A 19,204-nucleotide genomic window follows, 5' to 3' on the forward strand; every position below is an offset into this window, starting at 1 on the left:
TCTCTACATCTGGACTACTCAGAGCCACATGGTGTCCCCAGGGCTGTGCTGAGGCGCCAGTGACTGCAAGCAGCCAGTGGCGTGCACTGCCAGACCCCGCTCTGCACGGTGCGCAGGCCCTGCAGCCGCCCCACTTGCAGGGGAGCTCATTCACTGTGCTGGCCCGCCTCCCCAGCACGTGGGCCTGGACACCTGGCTCCACGGGCGGGCCTCTGCTCGTCCCTGGGATCTCTTCTGCATGTCCATCTACACCGAGGCCTCAGGATGGATTCCATCTCAAGGGAGCTTTACTCAGGCCGTCAGACCTCTCAGAACGACCTTCCTCTGCCTGATCCTGCAGGGCAGTGTATAAGCACAGAGACCCAGGGGTGGGTCCCTGCCTGTGGAGTCTGCACAGGATCCAAGCTCCTTAGGGCTGGGCAGAGTGGCAGGCACCGAGCCCGCACAGGGCCCTCCCTACTGATAGTGGGCGCTGTCCAACATCACAGCTCTTAGCTTCGAGCAGACTGGGCCTCAGAATCTCTTTAGCTGGGTGCTACAGGCAGACACTGCCAATCAGATAGGTCCTGCGTGAGATACGATTGCCGCTGAGTGTCAGGCACACAAGTGAGAGCGTGTATCAAAGCTGCTTGCTCTCCCGGGGTTGTCTGCGGTGGATGGCCATGTTTACCCTGTGACCTGAGACGGCGCTCACCTTGCGGATCATGTCCTGATTGTACTCATGGATCTCAGTCATGGCGTCCAGTGTGGGGTTGTTGGCCAGCAATCCACCATCCAGGAAGCGCCCGTTGGGCCGGAAGTAGGTGGGGGCTGCCCCACTGCTGCGGGCTGCCCGCCATACCAGCTGGTCTAGGGGTAGGAAAGGAGGGTAGACCAGTGGCACAGGGTTTGCTGTAAGAGCCATCACTTCAGAGCTCAGGGTGCTGGTGGTGGGCGCAGGAAGAGGGGGAGCTGGGAACTCTCCAGAAGGTTCTACGAGCCTTGCTATTGAGCCCTGCCATCCTGGTAGAAGACAGGGTGCCCATGAGGACTTCTGGGGGACTCTCAAACTCTCTTGCCTGAAAATGCCCAGCAAGACCTGATCACAGCCAACAAAGACCAGATGAAGGGGGATTCCCCAGGGCAGTATCTGTGACTCTCACCCCCCACCCTGCAGCCTCTTCTTGAGGACACATCCAACAAGGGTTTTAACCTGAGGGATGTGTGGGAGGCTTCAGGTTAATATTCTGGCTGAAACGAGGCTCCCGCGTGGCTTCTGGGGCCTCATAATTCCGGAAGAGGTGGAGCTCAGCTGGCTGCCGGTCAGACAGTGTCCCTGTCAGCATCACCCTGCACAGCAAGGAAGGAGAGCTGACCCGGCCACCCACTACTTTCCCCTTGTCCAGGCTCATGCCAGGGTATGCTGCTCTGGGTGGGCATCTCTGCCACCATCCTCCCAATGCACATGTGTCCTGCAGCGCCAGGGGAGTCAGATCCAACAGCCTCACTGAGGAAATTTGCCCGACTTGCTGATGGGTTTGTTCTGACATCTGACAACCCGACTTCTGGAAACTCATTCTGAGGGGTGGCCATGCATGTGGGAGCTAGGCTGTCCAAATGAGGCCAACAATGGCAGCAGCGGTCATTAAAATGAATGAGTGAACACAACTTTAGTGTCCATTGGTGTGGGACCACACTGAGGGTCCCTAGTCGATGGTCTTTGTTACCACAGCACAACTGAGGCAGCGCTTACGTACTGAGGGGGTGTCCATGCCAAGATGCAGGGTTTCATAGGAAAGGCAAGGCTCAGAACGGTGCATTCAGTACGCCACCAGCGAATTAAAAGAAAAACAACGCGTGTTCTATTTGTATGTTAGAGGCCAAGTCTGAAAGGACACTTGGTGGCACCTGAGAGCAGTCAGCTGACAGAGCTCCAGGACGGCAGTAGGAGGAAACTTCTATGTGACCATCGACACTGCTTCAAAGTTCCTACCTCAACCTGGTGAGTCAACTGCCTAGTAAGACAATCCTGATCCTGAGGCACAAACACCCTTAAATGCTGTGGGCACAGCCACTCTCAGCGACTGTGTAGGAAGAACCTTGCACAGTCTAGGCTCCATGATCCGAGAGCTGCACCCTGGAAAGTGTACCCTGAAGGGCTGCTCTAACCCCAGTGACAGCTTCTTACACGAGGCTACTCACCCCAGTGTGACTTACTACAGTGCAGATCTAACTGGAACAATCGCATGGGACAGTAAACAACATAGCCATTCAAAATCATGCTTACAGGGGGTTCAGAGTAACCCAGAAACTTATTTGTTATATTGTAAAGAAAAATATAAAGAGGACAAAAACCTGCTTGGAAAAAGAAAGTCTAGTTCTGGAAATACTGTGAGAAGGTTATTTGAAAAATCTTCCCATTGAAAAAACATTTCAATGCTGAAAAAAGAAGGTTTTAGTTTTCGAAGTACAGGTGACCTGAGCAGATAGAAAGGGGACAGCAGGGTAAGCTGGCACCCAGCCCTCACTCTGACCTGTAGGCAGGTTACACCACGCACCATGCTTCTGTGTAGATGGCCTTCAGGGACAGGGGGGCAGAGCCAGAGCCCACAGCCCCCAAAGATGGCGGTCAAGTGGGAGACTCTTCCTGCACTGGGTTGGACTCTCAGGATAAAAACAAACCAGAAACAAATCTGCCTCTGGAGGCTATGAGGAAAATTACCTTGGCACTGGACAAAACATGGAGGAAGGAAAAATAAATATCTGAACATGTGGTTTTACCAGCCAGTCCTCCTGAAAATCCCCAAATATGTGTGATCATACCAGCCAGCCCTGCTGAAAGTCCTGAATACATGTGACTAATAGGAATAACAGGCTAGAATTGTGAGGGCAACAAAGGAAGTTCACAGATGACCAAATGACATATGTTCTTTTAAAAAAACATATATATATATATATTTTTTTTTTTTAAATAGAGAAAGGGGCAGATAGAAAGAGAGAATGGGCACACACCAGGACCTCCAGCAGCAACTGCAAATGAACTCCAGACATGTATGCCACCTTATGCATCTGGCTTTATACTGGTAATGGGGAATCAAACCTGGATCCTTTGGCTTTGCCAGAAAGAGCCATAATTGCTAAGTCATCTCTTCAGCCCAGCAATTGTATATGTTCTAAGAAAATCTCCAGGCTAGAATTTTACATCCAACAAAGAGAGTGAAATAAAATGACTTTCAAATGAAGATTAAAATAAACTTCTTTCTAAAAAGTTCTATTGAAGAATTTACCACCAGCAGACCCACAAAGAAAAAGTCCAAAGAAATGTTCTTCAGGCAGAAGAAAGTGACCACAGATGGACGTTTGAGATGCAAAAAAGAAAGGGGGGGGGGACAGCTTGAGGGATGGCTTAGTGGTTAAGGCACTTGCCTGCAAAGCTTAAAGACCTAGGTTCAATTCCTCAGTACCCACATAAGCCAGATAGATGCACAAGGTGGTACATGTGTCCGGGGTTCATGTGCAGTGGCTGGAGGCCCTGGAGTGTGCCCATTCTTTCTGTCTACTGTCTCTTCTTCCCTCCCTCCCCACCTCAAATAAATAAATATGTATTTTTAAAAAGAACACAGGAGACCTGAGGGGGTGGCTCAGTGGAGAAAGTGCTTGCAAGTGCAAGTGTGAGGACCAGAGTTCGGATCCCCAGCACCCACACTGCCTTCACGTGGGTCTGGTGCCCGGGCCACACTACCCACATCAGGGAGCTCTGGGGTCAAGTGACAGACCATGCCTCAGTAAATGAGGTGGAGAATGACTGAGGAAGACACTCAATGTCAACCTCTGACCCCCCACATGCAAGTACACATACATGTGCATGTGTACCCACGCATATATGAGCATACGTACATGCACGTATACACATACAAAAAGAGACTGCAGTGCAAGGAAGTGGCGCACGCACACACACATACACACGCATGCGCACGCACACACGCTAGTACCTAGTGGTATGCTGGGTGGTCGGCTCATGCTGACTTGTAAGCACTGCCTCCAAATCTCATAAACTGGTTGTTAACAAACTGTGGATACCTTGAAAGTAGCCACGCTGAGAGCACTGAAGGGGTGGGAAAATCAGGGTCTCCTCAGTGCTGGCTTACAAGCACACTCACCTACACCAGGTAACTCTAAATGGACAACACATAAAAAAAACTACTGCCTTGCTTGCCTGCAAAGCCTGACTGCCTGGGTTCAGTTACCCAGTACCCACCTAGAGCCAGATACACAGAGTGGTGTATTGCATCTGGGGTTCATTTACAGCAGCAAGAGGTCAGTGTGTCCATCATTTTCTCTCCATTTCTTTCTTTCTTTTTCTCTTCTTGCAAATAAATAATATATATATTTTTAAAAAATGACTGCCTTGTGGAGCTTACGAAAAGATAACTTTAAAATTCAGAAAAATAGGGGCTGGAAATGCAGCTTGGGTTCACTCCTCAGTACCACATAAGCCTGGTGTGGTGGTGTACACGTATAACCCCAGAACTCAGGAGATGAAGGCAAGAGGATCAGAAGTTCAAGGTCATCTTTGGCTCTATAGTGAGTTTGAGGCTTGCCTGGGCTACATGAGACCCTATCTCAAGAGAGTAGGCAGAAGTGATGAAAGTGTTGAAGACTGTTTAGAGTGCAATGCTATCAGTTAAACTAAGGCACTTTTTTCCAATATTTTATTTTATTTATTTATTTGAGACAGAGAGAGGAGAGAGAGAGAAAATGGGCATGCCAGGACCTCCAGCCACTGCAAACGAGCTCCAGATACATGCGCCCCTTTGTGCATCTGGCTTTCATGGGACCTGGAGAATTGAACCTGGGTCCTTAGGCTTCGCAGGCAAACACATTAACCACTAAGCCACCTCCCCAGCCCCTAAACTAAGGCTCTTTTAGATTAAGCATCCGCTAACCAGAGGGAGGGATGCAGTGGAATGACAGATCAAACTACTCAGGGGTCTCAGGAGATAGCTCAGTGGCTAAAGGTGTCTGCTTGCAAAGGCTGCTCGTCCAGGTTCAATTTTCCAGCCTGCCATATAAAGCCTGATGAAAACCGTGGTGCAAGCATCTGGCATTCTGTTTGTAGAGGCAAGAGATCCTGGCACACTTGGCACTCACAGACACACGCACACACACACACACACAAACACACATACACATGCATATGCAAATAAATAAGTAAAGAAAAATATTCAGTGAATCCAAAACAAGCAGAGAAGAAAAAAGATGGCATATATCATGCCCAACTAGATCAGAAGCAGAAATGTTAATGAGACAATCATATAGGCTTGGCCAAACACAGGTTAATCATTTGAGGCAGCCAGCTGAGTCAGGCTTACCAGATTAATTAGTTTAAATAAATTTATAACTATGTATTTAAGATCTACAAATGGAGTGAATCCTTCAGGTAAAACACTGTGCCAGGCACACTGGCACCTGCCTGTAATTCCCAGCACTTGGGAGGCTAAGGCAGGAAAATAGAGTTCCAGGCCAGCCAGCTTGGGGCACATAGCAAGATTCTTTTTCAAAAATCCAAAACCTGGGCTGGAGAGATGGCTTAGCGGTTAAGCGCTTGCCTGTGAAGCCTAAGGACCCCGGTTCAAGGCTCGGTTCCCCAGGTCCCACGTTAGCCAGATGCACAAGGGGGCGCACGCATCTGGAGTTCGTTTGCAGAAGCTGGAAGCCCTGGCGCGCCCATTCTCTCTCTCCCTCTATCTGTCTTTCTCTCTGTGTCTGTCTCTCTCAAATAAATAAATAAAAATTAAAATTAAAAATTTAAAAAAAAATCCAAAACCTGGGGTAAGAGGATGAGTCAGTCGGTCAAGTGTTTATCACACTAGCATGAGGTCCTGAGTTTGGATCCCCAGCACCTATGTAAAAAGCAGGTGTTCTGTGGTGTGTGGCTCCCCAGGACTTGCTAGCTGGCTATCTAGCCAAATGGGTGAACTGTGGGTTTAGGGAGAAATCCTCTTCCAAAAAAATAAGGTGAGAGGCCAGAGAGATGGCTTAGCAGTTAAGGCATTTGCCTGCAAAGCCAAAGGATACTGGTTTGATTCCCCAGGACCCATGTAATCCAGATGGCAAGGGGGCGCATGCATCCGGAGTTCGTTTGCAGCAGTTGAGGCCCTGACATTCCCATTCTCTCCCCGCCCCTTTCGCTCTCTCTTAAATAAAATAAATTTTTAAAAATAAGGTTAAAATGACTGAGGAAGATGACTGACGTTGACCTCTGGCCTCTGCACACACAAACGTGCACACATGGGCACACACATGAACGCACATACACAACAAAAACAAAACAATAGCAAGCAATCAAAACAACAAAATAACAACAAATCATTCTTCTCACCAAGCAAATTCCAGACTTGGAAGACTTTACCACTAAATTCTACCAATTCTCCAAGGAAGAAATGAGGTTGCCATTATACTAACTCTTCCAAATAGGAAACACTCCCTCAAAGCCAAAAACAGGTCAGGCTCACCCATGAATACAGACACAAAAACATCCTAAATAAAACTCATGAGAACGACCTGGATCCAAAGCACTGGGACTCAAAAGCAGTGACTCTAGCAGGCATTCTCACGCCCATGTCCAGAGCAGCCTGTAGGCACGATACACAAAAGGTGGAACCATCCCAAGGGTCCATCAGTAGAGAATATGCAACGACAGAATGTGGTCTGTCTATGTGATGGAACACTGTTTCTTCAAGAGGAAAGAAAATCTCCCATACGCTACAACACATGGAACCTGGAGCACATTACATGACCTGAAATATACGGGTCACAGAAGGGAAAATGCTGCGTCACTGAGCACACCCCCTATGGCTGTTAGGCTTGTGGTGGGCAATGAACGGTTCACTGCTGGTGGACAGCAGGGGTCTCAGCCCTGCTGGGCAAGAGCTTTACCACTAACAGTAATGCAATGGGAAGAGACCTGCGCTTCTGCAGGTTCTGGAGGGGCTGGGGAGATGGCTCAGCGTGGAACTTGCTTGCTCGTAAAGCTTGCCAATCTAGGTTCAGCTCCCCATTTGCCCATATAAAGCCTGGGCACACAAAGTAGCACATGTGTCAGGAGTTCATTTGCAGAGGCAAGAGGCCCTGGGTGCCCAGGCTACGACTCTCTCTCTCTTTCACACACACACAGACACAGACACACACACACATATACACAAATAAATAAATATTTTTTTAATAAGGCATTTGCCTGCGAAGCCTAAGGACCTGAATTCAATATCCCAGTACCCACATAAGCCAGATGCTCAAGGTGGCACAAGTGTCTGGAGTTTGTTTGCAGTGGCTGGAGGCCTTGGCATGCCCAGTCTCTCCCTATCTGCCTCTTCCCCTCTCTCTCCCTCCCTCTCTCAAATAAATTAAAAAAAAGAGCTGGCCATGGTGGCATATTTTTAAAAAAATTTTTAATGGTGGCATCTTTAATCCCAGCACTCATGAGGCAGAGGTAAGAAGATCACCCTAAATTCAAGGCTATCCTGAGACTACATAGTGAATTCCAGGTCAGTGGGAACTAGTGACACCCTACCTTAAAAAAACAAAACAAAAATTCTGAAGGGCTGGAGAGATGGCTTAGCAGTTAAGGTGTTCGCCTACAAAGCCATAAGACCCAGGTTCAATTCACCAGGACCCACATAAGCCAAATGTACAAGGTGGTGCATGTGTCTGGAGTTCGTTTGCAGAAGCCCATTCTCTCTCTCTCTCAAATAAATAAATCAAATCAAAATATTACTTATTTTTTAACATTCTGGAGACTAGTCATACACTATACATAGACCTAATATTACTGTATTGTATACTTCAAAAGGGGTATTTCACCAAAGTTGGAAATTGGCAAACATCTGAAAGCTAGTAAATTTTTAGCAAACACACAAAGAACGTGACGAGCTAAGAAAAGATCACGGAGGTGTCACACCTCCAGACACAACTCCCAAGAACAGGAGCCCAGCAGCACTCTGCGTGGAAGTCTCTCAGAAGCCGGGTCTCCCCCAGCGAGCTGAAAACTAATGAACATCAGCCAAACCCAATGGGATCTGGTTTCCTGCAGGACCTGCTGATCTGGCTCCAAGCTTCGGGTGGACTTGAACCGTGTGATCACAGTCTGCAGCCTGAGCACTGGGCTGCTGAGGTATGACGGCGTTTCCCTGCAGGTCACTCCTTTGACCTGGCAGCTCTCAAGACAGCCCCAGGCCACTGGCCAGACCCTCCCAGACAGATCCCTGCCCCTGATCTAGTTCTCCTGAGTTCTCGGGAGAAGCCCCATCTGCGTGGGAAGAGCTAATATCAGGCAGGGGAGGCAGGACAAGGCTTACTTGGGTTTCTTGACATCCGTCATCTTAGTGTGCTCCCCAAACTCTCTCTTCAGAAATTCCTCCAGGGGCCCTGACTCATAGGGCCTCGAACCCCGGAACACCTCGTCCTTCATGCGGAAGTACACACCACGCATGTACGCCATGGACTTACCTAGGAAGAAAGGGAGAGGGACTAGGGAGAGCTGGGGGTGACACCCTGCACCCAGGAGAGCTTAGTGGAGCACGGGTCAGCACTAGTGGGGAGCAGTGGAGGAAGGGGTACATTTGCAAAGAACTTCCAGGCCCTCCCATAATAACTTCCCCATGAGAAGAAAGCCCTTTGGTATCCCCAGGACTGATGACTCTTCCTCTTCCCAAAGCCCCATAAGACATGGCTCTCAGCAGTCCCTGGCCTGACAGCCAAGGCCTCCTTCCATGGCCCAGCAGATGCCTGGGTTCCAAGCTGACTGGGGGCTCTTCGAGGCCAGGACTCAGCTCTGTACCCCAAGCGTCTGCCACAGGCCTGGCCTAGAGTGCCCTGAGTCTAGGATGGAAGCAGGGGGTTCTGCCTTGGTGCCTTCAGGAGTTTGGAACACCAGGATCTAGAGTTAGAAAGGTGCTTTGGGGAAAATGGCATGTAGCCAGCACCTAGGCAAGGGTCACCACTTGGGGACATGGAAGCCAGGGACACAGCCTGTCAGGATGCAACGCCCTGATCTAGGCATGTCCAGTCAACCAGTAGCACACAGCTCAAACTCCACAGAGGAGACTCCTACTACTTGAGGGGCAATACTGGCCTATGTGGCAGCCTCTGGTCAACTAAATGCCCATTACCTCTGCAAGCCTACACAAAAGGATGTGGGGTCAGTGGTCTAGAATGGGCTGGCTTGGGACTCTAGAGGACTGCCTGGCCTGAGCAATCCCACAGATATGGTAAGTGGTTCTGGGCTACCCTGCCCATCTAGAACTTTGATTTCTCATGTAGCCCAGGGCTCTGGTTCCTCACTCCTGAAACTGCCCCACTTCACCATCCAGAGTTCCTGCATACAGGGGGTGGGAAGGCCCAGTGCTGCCTTACAGGGCTATGGGGAGGCAGGTTAAGACCAGCGACAGCAGCTAAGTAGCTCTGTGCCCTGGGGCTTGGGTGGCCTCAGAGCCTGAGCCCATAGGTACCACCTTGCTCCTCCCAACCCGGGCCCCAGAACCTGTAGCACCCCAGAAGGACACAGGACCCTGCCCTGCCCGCACTCCCTGTTTGAGAAGCTCCGCAAAGGTACTTGGCTCCCGAGGCAGGCCAGCCCTTCCCACCCCACCCCCCAGGCTGTGCTCACTGTGCAAAATGGCCAGGGCCAGGATGCCCCCCGTGCTGGTCCCCGCCACCCAGTCGAAGAGGTCCTTGGTGGCCATGCCTGAGAGCTTCTCGATGGCAATGAGGATCTGGATGATGACCAGGCCCTTCACGCCCCCTCCGTCCAGGCAGAGCAGGTGGTCGTGGCTGCAGTGAGGACAGCAGTGGGCCAAGAGGGTCTCGCGACAGCCTGACACCCGTGGCCCGAGGCCCCTGGGTGCTTGCCCTGCAGTGGGCATGTGACAGAGCAACAAGACCTGCCACAGAGCCTTCAGACACCTGGGGTGTGGGAGGTAGAGGTGCGTAGGAAAGGAGCAAGGACATGTTGCGAGGTGCACAGGCAAAGGAAGGCAGTGGAGCAGGTTGGGGAGCAGAGCAGGGAGCACCCTGACCACAGCAGCGATCGGGTTCAGCTGAGCCAGGTGTGTGTGGTGATGGGGGTCAGGGTCTGCCCCTTGGCAAGGAGATGCAGGGGCACAGAGACGGGGAGGAAGATAGATGTACATGCCAGGGACCTGGAGAAGAAAGGGTGTCACCTACATTAGCTCACTTCACCGTTCTAACTAACCTCCTTGGAGGAAGCTACCCTTTGCTGTCCTTATGCCTATCTTTGAATAAAAGAATGAAGCTCAAAAGTTAGAAGACTAACATGAAATCACAGGGCTGACTTCTATGTCATGTACTGTGCCCCACGGTGGCAGAAAATGCAAGGGAGTTGTCCTCCAGGACCACATCCTGGGAACCGTGCTCAGTCTGTGTTTAGCACTTCCTTCCAGTTTCATCTTTCCTCTCAGTATCTGTTTTGTTGTGCTTTTGGTTTTGTGAGACAGGGTCTCACAGTAGCCCAGGCTGGCCTTGAACTCATAATGCTCCTGAATGCTGGGATTACAGGCGTGCACCCCCACGGCAGCCTCCCTTTCTGCTTGGACTGCTGCCCACCCCATGCCAGCAGGACTATCTGGTGGTGACCGTGCCACAACCATGAAGTCACTGTTCTTTGTCACACCCTCCTCCCCCAGAACAGCAAGCTGCATAAAGACAAGGGCTGGCCCAGTTCCACCCGGCTCTGCTCCGCACAGCACTGAGTGTCCAGCCGCCACAGGAGACGGGGGGCAAGGGAAGTAGACCCATGGGTCCCACCTGGACCAGGTACCCAGCCATGCAGAGGAGGCAGCGCTGTTGACGGAGGCCTAAGCACACAGGCCAGCCTTACCTGGGGACGAAGCTGGCCACGGTGAGGTCACCGGGAAGGTGCAGGACTAGAATCCTTTTTCCCTCATGGGAAGGCCTTCAAGTGTCTCCTAACTCTCACCTCATTCCTGCCCTGGCCTGCTACAGAGGCGGCCTCTCTGTCTCCTCTGCTCAGCAACTGTTCACCTTCCTTTGGGTGCCGCTGCCATACCTGGACCCCTGCACAGGTGTGTGTACACACACATGCACGGGAACTGCCACACCTGACACATGCTTGCGGGAGGAGCACTAGAAAGGGCTGGGGTGCTAAAGAGGTGCACCTCCAGGGCATAAGTAAACGAGAGGGACTATGCGGTAGGTGCCCAACACCTTCAAGCAAGGGACACCAGGACAACATGCGTGAGCTGCACGGGGACGGGAGCGGGAGCTGTGGCAGATGACAAGGGCATTGTCTGCAGGGCTGTCAGGGGGGGTGTGACTGGGAGGCCTGCGTGTGAGCCTCCTCTCTGGCACACGCCGTGACACTTCACTTCTCAGGGGCTCACACTACACTCGCAAAGCAAGGTTACTATTCTTTCCCAGAAGGGCTCTAGGAACAGGGGAAAATAATGAGCAAGAAACACCCAGACCACAAGACATCCAAGAAGGGTGGAGACTCAATCACAGAGCAAGCCCCTTGTCTTGGTAGCGTGCCACCCGGGCCGGTATTCACCAGGGCTTGTGCTTTGGCATCAAAGCTTGGGCTTCAATGGCAGCAGGGCCTCAGGAATTAGGATCCCTACAGGGAGGGAAGGTGGTCCATCCAAAGAGCACTGGTACCAGGAGAGACTTACCTTCCAATTGGGGGGATGGGTTCACAGCTAATCTACATAGGCATATCTTCTCACTTTTGTTTCTTTCTCCCCCCCCCCCCAACTTGTAACGCTGTGATGCTAAGGCACAGAGAGACTGAGACTTTTTCCCATTTCTGTCAAACTGTGAATAACTTCACACTCATGCATGGGTGCGTGTGCACACACACATTTTCTCATAATGCTGGTATCTGGACTCAGAGCGCAAGGAAGCCTTAGGACTAGGGTGTCTGTTAACAGAATGTGGCAACCATGAAGAGCCTCAAACCCGCCATCCCTCTGCCCAGAATGGACCAGGGAAAAGAGCCTGGGGAAGCAGTGAAGGGAGCAGAGGAAAGCAGCTGCTGGAAGGGGTTCAGGAGACTCCCCTTCTCACCCCACAGGAGATGGGAGAAAGCAATGAGACTGCACTACCAAGAGACCAAGCCCAGCCTGGCCGCAGAACCGTGCTGGTCCCTAGAGCCTTCGCCACCTGTCATAAGTAAGCGAGCCGGCCCAGGTCCCAAAGACTTGGTCTCTACCATTAGCGTGCAGACCCTGGAGAAGAGGCGGGGATGAGGAGAAGTTGGTCAGGGCACAAGGAAAAGCTTCACAAACCAGCCCGGGCCCCGTTCTACTTACGTCCGCTTCTCGTCCCTCATGGAGTTCAGGATGAACGCTGGCTTCCGGGCCCGGGAGATGTGCACAAAGTCCTGCAGTTCTGCAGGGCGCGGGGCAGGACACGTGGGGTCAGCACACCCCCCACATATGCCCATGGGCCCCGCCCTGCCCTGCCTCTCCTCGTGACTGAACCCCAACCACAACAGAGCCCCACTGCGGCTGAACCCCATTATCTGCCTCCTGTCACAGAAGGGACTCTCTGCTCCAAGGCAAAGCCAAGCCAAGTGCCACAGGCCTTCCAAGGACAGAGCAGCCAGAGTGAGGAGGGAGCCCACTGCTCTGGTCACCCCGCGAAGCCCTGGGGCGCACGCTCAGTGCTCTGTGCCTGAGAGCCCAGCAGGCAACATGACTCATCCAAGGTCATTTTTACCAAAAGGGCTTTCCTGAGGATGTTGCGTAGGGCTGGACTCCGTGCATGAAGGGAGACAACCTAGTTATGTCTTCAGAATCCCAGATCTGAAAACTTCCTCGGGGGCCTCTGGGCCCAGGTCCACAAATCTACTCCTTAGTGTTCCTCGATGCTTTAGACCCCCCCCTCCCCCTCCGGTCAAGTAGTTCTGCGTGACTGTGACTAACCACCGCGGCCACCACCACTGGGCAGAGGCGCCAGACACAGCAGGGACAGCAAGGCAGGCAGGGCAAGCGCTACCCCCTCATCAAGCACGTGGCCGTGTGCAGGCAAGGTAAGCAGAGGCTGGCCAGCAGGAGCAGGGGCAGTGCCCAGGGGGCAGGGCGGGGAGGGGCAGGTGCATGGGTGTACGCTGACAAAAAGAGGGGCCAGAGCTACTACAGGGCAGGGCTGGGGCAGCGGCTCCTCTAGACCCAGGCATTACCCACTTGCCGCTGCAGCCCAGGCCCACTGTCCAGCCTGGCTTGAATGACTGGTTGCCTGTAAAATGGAGAAGGTTAGTTTTGGGGGACGGGGGTGGGCAGGGAGAGAAAGGCAGCAGCTTCTCTGCCTCCAGAACTTGGGGCTGGGCTGGGTGGGAGGGTGCTAGGGGGCCTGGCAAGAAGGGTTGGGACTGGGGGTCTCCAGCTCCACAGAGAGAGAAGGTGGGGGGTCATTGGTTAGGGGTTAGTTCTTGGCTGCCCTCTGTTTAGGATTCTCACTCCCAGGCCACCTGAGTCCTTGGGTGGGCCAAGCCGTGGAAAGCGACAAGCAGGGTAAAACGCTTCTCTGTGGCTATCTCCAAGGGAATGGAGGACTCAGGGACCAATGTTGGCTGCCTGGCCACCTCCAAAAGCTGTAGGTTAGGGAAGAGGCCAGCAGGGGGCACAGGAGCCCTCCTGCCAGACAGATTCTAACAATGCGACCGAGTTACAGCAGAGGGCCACAGGGCTCCCAACAGTACCCTTCACTGTTCACCAGGGGACATGGAGAAGCCGTGACAGCACCCACCTCAGGGGTGCCACAGGAAATACCCAAGCTAAGCCCCGGCCTAGGGCATCCTCCTGGCGTAATGGACTACAGGGCCGCAGTTAGTAACCCCTAGGCCTCAGCAATGTATGGGTTGCTTGGCTGCCTACACTGGCTCATAAAGCTTGCCCCTCTTCCCCTCAACTTCTTCAGCCTGGAGCCCTGTTCCTTGCAGGCCAGGGCTACAGGAATCCAAGGGTCCAGACCCAGCTGGGGAGCGGGGTAGGGGAGGCCTACCTAGGTTGTTTAAGCTGATTGTTGGGGAGTGAGTTCTCTCCGGGGAAAAGAAAGGGTGAGGTGAGGACGTGCAGCCCTGCTCCGTGGGGATTCCTTGGATGAAGGGGACGTGGTAGTCTGCCCCCACAGTTCTCAGCAGAGTCAAGAGCGCCTTCCTGGTGACCACTTGTCGTGGTGTGGGAAAAGTGGAGGACAGAGATGGCGTCAGCTTGCAAGGGCACCCCTCCTTTCACACATGGGCCCTTGTCTTATCTAGCAGGTAACCTGACTACCTAAAGAGCCACCCTGAAGGAGCATGCCGACTTCCCTCCTGGAAGGCCCTGTGGAGGCCTTTGGGACATGGTAGGACAAGAGCAGAGTCCCCTGCCTAACTTCATGGGGACCCATTCTTTCCTTCCAGGCCAGCTGTGGAAACGAAACTCCCTACTCTGTGGTCAGCAGCTCTCAAAACCTATGTGGGTCATTCCAAAGAGGTCACCCAGCCAATCAGTGACACAAACCCCACTTAACAGAAGGGACAACGGAAAAAAGATGCTACAAGAAGCAGTGGCCTTCACCTTTTACACTCTGGGCCCAACTTCTTCCCTGTTGATCCCAGAACCTAGACACAGCTGGAGAGGAGGGAGGGGAGGGGCCCACCTAGGCGGTTCACGCTGATGGGGGCTGAGATCTCTTCTGGGAGAAGAGGGGTCACACAGTCAGGGACACACCCACAGTGATCCCATATCCCCCCACCCCATGAGCCCTGCAGAGAGGGTGGCTTAGGGAGCAGTGAGGAGAGCTACCTCTTCCAGCTCAGAAGCCAAGCTTGGAGGCAAGAACATCACATGCACATGCGATTCTGTGCACACGGCATGCATGGGCACACACGGGCATGCATGGCGCATGCACTAACCCTGTGCCTTTTCTGCTGCTATGGACCTGGTCCTGCTCCCACTGGGAGCTTGAGTGTGTACCCGCACCCTGAGGCGGACAAGGCAGCATAGGAGAAGACCTAATTGGCAAGCTCTTGTCTGCATCTACTGCTCAGGGTCTGTCTTAGGGGAAGGAAGTCCCCTCCCTGAGTCTCCAGATGCTCCAGGCCACCCCACAGGGAGCAGCTGAGACTGCCTGGCACCTGGTATGGAAGACTCCCCTCTTCCTCACTCTCCGTACACCCCTCCCCTGACGCAACTCTGGTGGGGACTTCCGAGCACATACGTTTGTTGATCTTGGAGGCTATGCATGCAGCGGTCTCTCCGAAGTCATTCGGGGTGTCCACTTCTGCCCCAAACACAATGAGGGCTTTGATCATCTCTACATTGCCTTTCTGTTGGGAATGGAAGGGGCAGGAAGATATACAAAACCTCAGGGAAATTGGGAATACCGGAGCCTGACCTATCAAATGACTCAGGGCAGCTTCGCAGCAGCAAGAGGGAAGACATGAAGGTCCCCTGATGAGGGGATCTGACACACCAAGGAACGCAGTTTGAAGGCCAGCACCCTGGCAGACAAGCAGGAACTGAAGGCCTCACCCCAGCTCCTCTGCACCCAGCACCCAGGCCCAGAAGTCCTGGGGGTGCCAAAGGGCCAGCTGCTGGCAGCACTCAGGAGCAACAGGCAACGCCATCATGCCTGTCCAGCCAAGGGAACCTTGCGCATGCCCTCTGAACAGCAGTTCTCCAGGGTGGCCTCCCTCCCTGGAGCACTGTGCAGTGAAAGCTCAGAGCGGCTGGGCGGAGAGGAGGGGCAAAGCTGCACCATACAAAACAAGGCACTAGCTGCCTGGAAATCTGAGCTCCAGGCTTGACACCTTCTCTTCTTGGGACCCGATTTCTCTGCATAGAGAATGAAGTGGTGTGTCTAGAATGTTCTTTCCCAATAGCTTTCATGTTGGATTTACATAGGCAGATAGGTGGGATGTGTGCTGCTGTGGATTTCCTTTTGGGTTCCCTTTGATGTGTGCCACTGATTACCACTTACGGCAGCAATATAACCTTGCCTTGCAAATAAATTTAAGTAGGCTGGGCGTGGTGGCGCACACCTTTAATCCCAGCACTCGGGAGGCAGAGGTAGGAGAATCGCCGTGAGTTCGAAGCCACCCTGTGACTACAATGTGAATTCCAGGTACCCTGGGCTAGAGTGAGACCCTGCCTAAAAATAATAAATAAATAAATTTAAGTATGTTTAAAAGTAAACCAGGAACTGGGGAGGTGGCTCAGCAGCTAAAGATGCTTCCTTGCAAAGCCTGCCAGCTTGGGGCTCAATTCCCCAGCACCCATGCAAAGATGGATGCAAAAGTGATACCTGTATCTGGAGTTCATTTGCAGCAGCAAGAGACCTTGGTGCATCCATACTTACAATACACATGCCAATAAATAATAACATTTTAAAAAAACACACAAAAATAGGGCTGGAGAGATGGCTTAGCATTTAAGGCACTTGCCTACAAAGCCTAAGGACCCATGTTTGACTCTCCAGGTCCCACATAAGCCAGATATACAAGGTGACACAAGTGTGCAAGGTTGTACATTCACACAAGGTGGTGCATGCATCTGGATTTGACTGCAGTGGTTGGAGGCGCTGGCACATCAATTCTCTCCCCCAACCCTCTCTCTCGCTCTCTTGCTCTCTTTCTTTCACTCTCTCTCATAAAATTAAAACAAGAAAACACAAAACTAAGCCATATGTTGTATGCACACCTTTAACCCTCGCAGTCAAGGAGCTGAGGTAGGAAAATCACTGTGAGTTCAAGGCCAGTCTGGGGCTACAGAGTTCCAGGTCAACCTGGCCTAGAGTGAGATTCTAGCTTGAAATAAAAAACAAAACAAAACACTAAAAAACAAAGAAAAAAAAACTCAGAGGGCTAGAGAGATGGCTTGGTGGTTAAGGCACTTGCCTGCAAAGCCAAAGGACTCAGGTTTGATTCCCCAGGACCCATGTAATCCAGATGCACAAAGTGGCACATGCTCTGGAGTTCATTTGCGAGTTCGTTAGCATTGGCTAGATGCCCCATTCTCTCCCCCCCTTCTTTCAAATAAATAAGTAAATCATAAAATAATAATACAGGGCTAGAGAGATGGTGTAGTGGTTAATGCACTTGCCTGCAAGACCTAAGGACGCAGGTTCAATTCTCCAGGTTCCACATAAGCCAGATGTACATGGTGGTGCATGCATCTGGAGTTTGTTTGCAGTGGCTAGAGGCCCTGGAGTGCCCATTCTCTCTCAATCTTTCTCTCCTCCCCTCTCTCCTCCATCTTTAATAAATAAAAAATAAGGGCCAGAGGGCTGGAGAGATGGCTTAGCGGCTAAGCGCTTGCCTGTGAAGCCTAAGGACCCTGGTTCAAGGTTCAATTCCCAGGACCCACATTAGCCAGATGCACAGGGGGGTGCACGCGTCTGGAGTTCGTCTGCAGTGGCTGGAGGCCCTGGTGCGCCCATTCTCTCTCTCTCTCTCTCTCTCTGCCTCTTTCTCTCTGTCTGTCTCTCTCAAATAAAGAAAGAAAAGAGAAAAAAAAAAATATTTTGCTGGGAGTGGTGGCACACACCTTTAATCCCAGCACTCAGGAGGCAGAGGTAGGAGGGTTGCCATGAGCTCAAGGCCACCCTGAGACTCCATAGTGAATTCCAGGTTAGCCTGGGCTAGCGTGAGACCCTACCTTGAAAAACAAAAATAAATAAATAAATAGAATAAGGGCTGGAGAGATGGCTCAGCGGTTAAGCGCTTGCCTGTGAAGCCTAGGGACCCTAGTTTGAGGCTTGATTCCCCAGTACCCACGTTAGCCAGATGCACAAGGGGGCACTCGTCCAGCGTCTGGAGTTTGTTTTCAGTGGCTAGAGGCCCTGGTGTGCCCATTCTCTCTATATATCTGCCTCTGCCTCTCTCTGTCACTCTCAAATTAATAAATAAAAGTAAACAATAAATAAATAAATAAATAAATAACACATGAAAAAAAATGGGTTCCTGGGTTTAAGGGCGAAAAAAATGGCTGGAGAGATGGCTTAGCAGTTAAGGCATTTGCCTGCAAAGTCTAAGGACCCATGTCTGACTCCCCAAATCCCACATAAGCCACATGCACAAGGTGACGCAAGTGCAAGGTCACACATGTACACCAGTATGGAGTTTGATTGCTGTGGCTGCAGGCCCTGGTGTGCCAATTTTCTCTCTCACTCTCTCTCTAATAAAAAAATAAAAGTTAAAAACAGGGCTGGAGAGATGGCTTAGCAGTTAAAGTACTTGCCTGCAAAGCCAAAACCCAAGTTCAATTCCTTAGGACCCACATAAGCCATGCATCTGGAGTTTGTTTGCAGTGGCTGAATCTCTCACCCTCTAAAATAAGTATTTTTTTAATTTAAAAAGTTATAAACAGGGTGGAGAGATGGCTTAGCGGTTAAGCGCTTGCCTGTGAAGCCTAAGGACCTGGTTTGAGGCTCGATTCCCCAGGGCCCACGTTAGCCAGATGCACAATGGAGCACATGCATCTGGAGTTTGTTTGCAGTGGCTGCAGGGCCTGGCGTGCCCATTCTCTCTCTCTTTTTCTGTGTCTCTCTCTCTCTCTTTCTCTCTGTCGCTCTCATATAAATAAATAAAAATTTTAAAAGTTAAAAACAAAACAAAGCAAAAGCACAAAAAAAAAATAAAATAAAAGTAAACCAGGGCCAGAGAGATAGCTTAGCAGTTAAGGCACTTGCTTGCAAAGCCTTAAAAACCCATGTTCAATCTCTCTCCAGATCCTGCATAAGCCAGATGCACAAAAGGTGAGGCAAGCACAAGGTCACGTGTCCACTAGGTGGCGCAAGTGTCTGGTGTTTGGTTTCAGTAGCTGAGGCCCTGGTGTGCCTATTCTCTCTCTCTCTGAAAAATAAAACAAGTAAAAAGTAAGCCAGCACTATCACTTGTGAGGCTGAGGCGGGAGGATCACCAAGATTTCAAAGCCAATCTCAGCTACAAGGCAAGATCTTATCTAAAAATAAAAGTAAAAATAGCAAACGAGTATGAAGAAATGATTAAGTATATAACTTCACTGACCTAACTGTAAAGTGGCTGATGGATTACCACAAGCTGTGGAGATGGTACGCAAATCACCAGAGCATGGGAAACCGTGAGCTATATCAGCAGTTCTCAAAGCAAGACCTGGTGCCTGAGTTCACGTCATGAGACCATTTGAGAGGGTCTGTGAGATTCAAACTGCTTCACAAAAATGCCAAG

General features: G+C 51.4%; 1 protein-coding gene across 6 annotated transcripts in view; it reads right to left on the bottom strand.

The window, feature by feature from the left end:
- The window catches only part of Pla2g6 (phospholipase A2 group VI), a 50,576-nt gene that overhangs the window by 2,263 nt on the left and 29,109 nt on the right, over positions 1-19,204 (bottom strand). For 5 of the 6 annotated variants that reach the window (XM_045153401.1, XM_045153402.1, XM_045153400.1 and 2 more), the window contains 7 exons: positions 15,217-15,325; positions 14,017-14,181; positions 12,324-12,402; positions 9,644-9,807; positions 8,334-8,484; positions 1,193-1,329; positions 695-849 (listed from right to left, as the gene is read on the bottom strand). In XM_045153401.1, the coding sequence (XP_045009336.1) occupies positions 695-849; positions 1,193-1,329; positions 8,334-8,484; positions 9,644-9,807; positions 12,324-12,402; positions 14,017-14,181; positions 15,217-15,325 (960 nt within the window). The remainder of the gene's footprint in view (positions 1-694; positions 850-1,192; positions 1,330-8,333; positions 8,485-9,643; positions 9,808-12,323; positions 12,403-14,016; positions 14,182-15,216; positions 15,326-19,204) is intronic. The other variant, XM_004650303.2, reaches the window with a different exon arrangement.

Source organism: Jaculus jaculus, chromosome 6 (genome assembly GCF_020740685.1).
Source record: "Jaculus jaculus isolate mJacJac1 chromosome 6, mJacJac1.mat.Y.cur, whole genome shotgun sequence".
Lineage (NCBI taxonomy): Eukaryota > Metazoa > Chordata > Mammalia > Rodentia > Dipodidae > Jaculus > Jaculus jaculus.